At 38.4% G+C, this 4,644-nt stretch overlaps 1 protein-coding gene across 1 annotated transcript; it reads left to right on the top strand.

Moving 5' to 3' along the window:
* The first annotated feature begins 714 nt into the window (after positions 1–714).
* On the top strand, positions 715–3,454 carry iyd (iodotyrosine deiodinase). The gene is made up of 5 exons (XM_010776474.1): positions 715–984; positions 1,839–2,036; positions 2,181–2,340; positions 2,561–2,717; positions 2,883–3,454. Exons 1-5 carry the CDS (start codon positions 786–788, stop codon positions 3,063–3,065), a joined length of 897 nt encoding a protein of 298 aa, XP_010774776.1. The 5' UTR covers positions 715–785; the 3' UTR covers positions 3,066–3,454.
* The last annotated feature ends 1,190 nt before the right edge of the window (positions 3,455–4,644 follow it).

Genomic DNA, 4,644 nt, shown 5'->3' with positions numbered 1-4,644 from the left:
ATATATTTGTAAAAAGGCTAATACATAGGCTTTTCCCTGATTCTTGATCACCAGCATGTTTTCAAATGAGTTAATTATGAACCCAGTGAGTTCATCCTGGCAGAGATTTTTGCGCCACCTGTTGGTCATTGTGAGCATTCTTTTTACCACATACTGTAAGTAATGAATGAAAATCATTAACATATTATGCTTGATTTTAGGGATTAAGTATATATGAACTGAATGCTGGTTATTTCACTGTATATATTGCAAAATATCGTGCTTGGGATAAGATTAAATGTGTTATTGCATTACATGTGCCCTTACTGTACAAATAATCTAAGTTTAAAGTCTATGCACACTTGCCTCTTATGTTTATGTCACACCAGTCAGAAGTAGAGCTGGTACATCTCTAGGATTTAGTAACTAAAAATTATAATTTAGATAAATATAAATGACACACTTTTCTTCCCTTCCAATTGCAGCTTCGATTTTAAAACAGCCCTTTGAGAAAGCTACAAATGACACAGTCAGGTAGTTGTTACCTACCAACAGGAAGAGGTAAAATATTGACTTTGTAGCACGTGTACATTATTGAACACATACCTAAGGCTCTCATATGTTGGTTATGGTGCCATTTCTTGACATTAAACAGCGGGTAACCGTGGGGCAGAGCTGCAACCTAAGAGCCACATTCCTCACAAAGATAGCCCTGACTCAGCATTTTTGCCCACCCCTAGTGTTTCATAACACTCAATCTGCACTCAGCCGAGTAACCGGGTCTTCTTCTGTCCTCTAAAGCACTCATGGCTCTGCTGTCAGTCCTCACGCCTGTCCTGGCTGTGGTCCTGTGCCTGGTGATAGGCTTCATGCTGGTGAGGTCACGGGAGACAGAGACCACCTCGACCCCCCCTAGAAAAACTGAAGGGCCAAAAAAAGCAGACTTTAGACCGTGGGTGGACCAGGACTTGCAGGATGATACAGAAATCACAGCAAAAGAGGAAGGTAAGAGCTAATCAGAAACTTCTTTCCCACTTTCTAAAACTTCCCTTTAAGGGAAACGAAGTATATGTAGCCTAGGCAAGAACCCCCATTTCAACACAAGACATATTTCACATAATGTAAAAACCCCTTATCAATAAGTGAATGTCTTTGGTTTTGGACATAATCATTCACAGTTGGGTTAATCAGTAATAGTAAAGGGCCTGCAGCCTAGGGACATAATAGTGTAAGGAAAGGTAATCTTTATTGTCCCCAGAGGGCAACAAGCTACCACAAAGGTAGAACAAGTACAAGGTACTACTAGCTCCTCCTGTACCAGCTGCACATGTAAATGATGAACACATAATGCATCAATATGTTATACAATGTTTTCTGATGTGGGCCATTCTAAGTGCTTTTACATTTTTTTCATTTAATTATTTTTGATAATGTATTTCTTTAGTAAACGTTAGGCTTAAATGCAACATATTTCTAAAGATGTTTTTGATCAATCCTAATGAAAGTGCCCTCTGCAGTAGGCAACATGAACTGAAACTGACTCTTGTAGTCAAGCATGTAATTGTGAGATACTTAAAGGTATCAGTGCACTTGACCCAACTTTGGATAAAACAGATAGACACGTGTTACCTGATATACGGGCAACGTGCTAGTCTATTACATACAGTTTCATCAACATATTATATGTGCGTGATAACATAATGTCATCTGGGTTTTAAATCTAATCATTTTGTTTTGCATCATTGAATATAAATTTACATTATGATCCAAGAATAAGCTGTATTGCTATAACAATTTAGCATTTTGTATATACATAGGCTAGTGCTCACTGGTCCTGCTTTTGTCTGTCATCCTGTTAGAGGATGGCGATTGGGCAGACAGCCACGAGGAGGAAGACCTTCTACATGTACCCTACTCACCACCACGTTACCCCGAGGAGACGATGCTGCAGAGATCCAAGGATCTGTACACTCTGATGAACCAGCGGAGGTCTGTCCGATTCATCAGCCCTGAGCCAGTCCCACGAGAAGTCATCGATGATGTCATCCGTACTGCAGGCATGTGAAGACAAATGGAACACTTTTCATATGCTCTAAACCAAAATACAAAAAACGTAAACATTGATCTAGTGAGGGATGTGGCTATTTGATGTTTTGGTCTTGTAATTGTTTCCTATCTACTTGCCTCCTCCCTCTGGACAGGTACGGCCCCTAGTGGAGCGCACACAGAGCCCTGGACGTTTGTCGTGGTGTCAGACCCCGACACAAAGCACCAGATCAGACAGATAGTAGAAGAAGAGGAGGAGGTCAACTACCGTCAGAGGATGGGGGACAAGTGGGTCAATGATTTGGCCAAATTAAAGTGAGCACCCACACCACCCTCACTCATTAATATTTGCTTATTTTTTCTAGAAAAAGTCAATTTAACTGCCCGTACAGTGATTCATCCCTATCCCCTTATCCCAAATGTCAGCCTAACTTTGTCTATCTTTCATTATGGACCAATGTACTGTTAAGTCTTCCTACAACTTCCAATCTCTCACGTGTCTAACCCATTTGTCAAAACGTCCTTCCTCTTGCAGGACAAACTGGATTAAGGATTACCTGGATGTTGCTCCATATCTAGTCCTTGTATTCAAACAGACCTATGGGATTCTACCAAAGGACAAGAAAAGGACACACTACTACAATGAAATCAGTGTCTCCATTTCCTGTGGAATCCTGTTAGCTGCCTTACAGGTAAAGAATAACACCGCCCATTGAAATATACATCAGCCGATAACCGTTTTATTGCTCATGAAGGCCATTTAAACAAGGGTATGCATGCGCTTTAGGATAAACTGCTACTTGACATGTATGGTAACGTGGCTGAATGTCTGCTCTCTCTGTCCATTTGCTAATCAGAACGTGGGTCTCGTCACCGTCACATCGACGCCTCTAAACTGCGGCCCCCAGCTCAGGATCCTCCTCAAACGGCCGGCCAATGAGAAGCTGTTGATATTACTTCCTGTAGGTTATCCTGCGTCTGACGCCACAGTGCCTGACTTGAAACGCAAGCCTCTGGATGATATTATGGTGCACATATAACAGAATCAGTCTGTAAAGAAAACACACATTTGTTTATCATCATCTTTGAGCCATCTGAAAAATCATCAAAAATATATACCTAATGTAATTAGAAATGTTTTAATTTATCAGTCTAAAACTAAAGCTTAACAATAAACATACAGCATATATGGAAGGAACAGAAAAAAGTGTCCTTGCAACCATGCGTTGTGTGTAAGTCATCAGATACACAAAGCAACATCGGATGACAATGACAATACACTTTAATACAAATCCTTGATTGACAAGTGTAGTTTAATAGGCTATTACTTTTATTTTTAATAAAGATAACCCTACTGTTTATATCCTTTTTGTATGTTTATGTTCAGCCAATCCTGTTTAGTTAAAATAATAAACATTCCACAAAGCTAGTTTTCCTTTCTTTTGTTTTATCATTATGACATATTTTACAATATTTGTTTACCCTTACTCTAAATCATATAAACACACTATTATGGTTTACAGAAAAAGATAAATAAATCCTGTACACATTATTATATGGGATAACATTTTACTGTGATTGAATGGCCACTGGTACAAATGTTAAATCAGTCAAGCAAGCCCAAAGTCAACCTCGCTCTTACCAACAAACGATATCCAGATGCTTTCCAGCGCTGCTGCCAAAATAATACACAATCTGTGTTCAGTTGTTTGCTCTGGGATTGCTTGTGTAAACTGTTTTTTCGCCACTACAATTAATCTGACTATACTGTTGACAAATGTAATGTCCATAAGAAATACATGAATAGTTTGAGATTGTTTATTATTATTATTATTTTTTTTTTATAGTCACATACATTTTTATAACAAAATAATGTATACATTTGCAGACGGTTGTATGAACACATCTGGGGGACCTCTCAAACTGAGTTTTTACCTCTTTACATGAAAAATAAAACGGAGCATGTGCAAGAGTTGCAGAGCCTGGCCATGTGATCGTTTATGAAGTAACCGGGTACATTTGGTTTTTTTAAACATCAAACTCATCGAAAAGAAGTACTCAGATATTTTACTTTATTAAGAACCGGGGTGTAGGAACACTCTGTCACAAGTAAAAGTCCTGAAATCAAAATGTTTCTCTAGTAAAAAAAAGTAAGTACTCATTATGCAGATTGGCCCGTTTTAGAATCATATATTATATGTTTTTGGCTATGAAGTGAAACTTATACTAATTGTGAATTTAATCCAGGTATATCTAAAGTATTTTTTAAGTGTTGCTCCTATTGTTTATCATCTATCTACTGTATATTTGCAAATTAACTAAATGTATTAAATAAATGTAGTGGACTAAAAGTACAATATTTCCCTCTGAATTGTAGTGGAGTAGAACTAGAAGTACAAAGTAGCATACAATTCAAATACTCACGTAAAGTACAAGTACCTCATAATTGTACTTAAGTATTATGTACTAACTTAGTTACTTTACAACACTGTCTTACTGCTTCAATCGAGTTCAAAAAGCCCCTACACTCAGTTCCTCTGTTCTTCTTCCGTCGCCACCGCTGGGGGTCAGTAGCGATCAGGAGCAGCGCTGGATACCCACGAAGAAGAAGGAAGGCCA

Source organism: Notothenia coriiceps, unplaced genomic scaffold, assembly GCF_000735185.1.
Source record: "Notothenia coriiceps isolate Sejong01 unplaced genomic scaffold, NC01 NC01_scaffold00017067, whole genome shotgun sequence".
In the NCBI taxonomy this organism is placed as follows: Eukaryota; Metazoa; Chordata; class Actinopteri; order Perciformes; family Nototheniidae; genus Notothenia; species Notothenia coriiceps.
The sequence above is the reverse complement of the archived record's forward strand: the minus strand, read 5'-3'. Positions and strand labels throughout refer to the sequence as shown.

Excerpts from the sequence above, each read along its gene's own strand:
- iyd (XM_010776474.1), top strand. The coding sequence starts at position 786 with ATGGCTCTGCTGTCAGTCCTCACGCCTGTCCTGGCTGTGGTCCTGTGC. Across the intron at positions 2,341-2,560 it reads AATGATTTGGCCAAATTAAA|GACAAACTGGATTAAGGATT; the intron begins GTGAGCACCCAC and ends TTCCTCTTGCAG. Across the intron at positions 2,718-2,882 it reads TCCTGTTAGCTGCCTTACAG|AACGTGGGTCTCGTCACCGT; the intron begins GTAAAGAATAAC and ends TTTGCTAATCAG.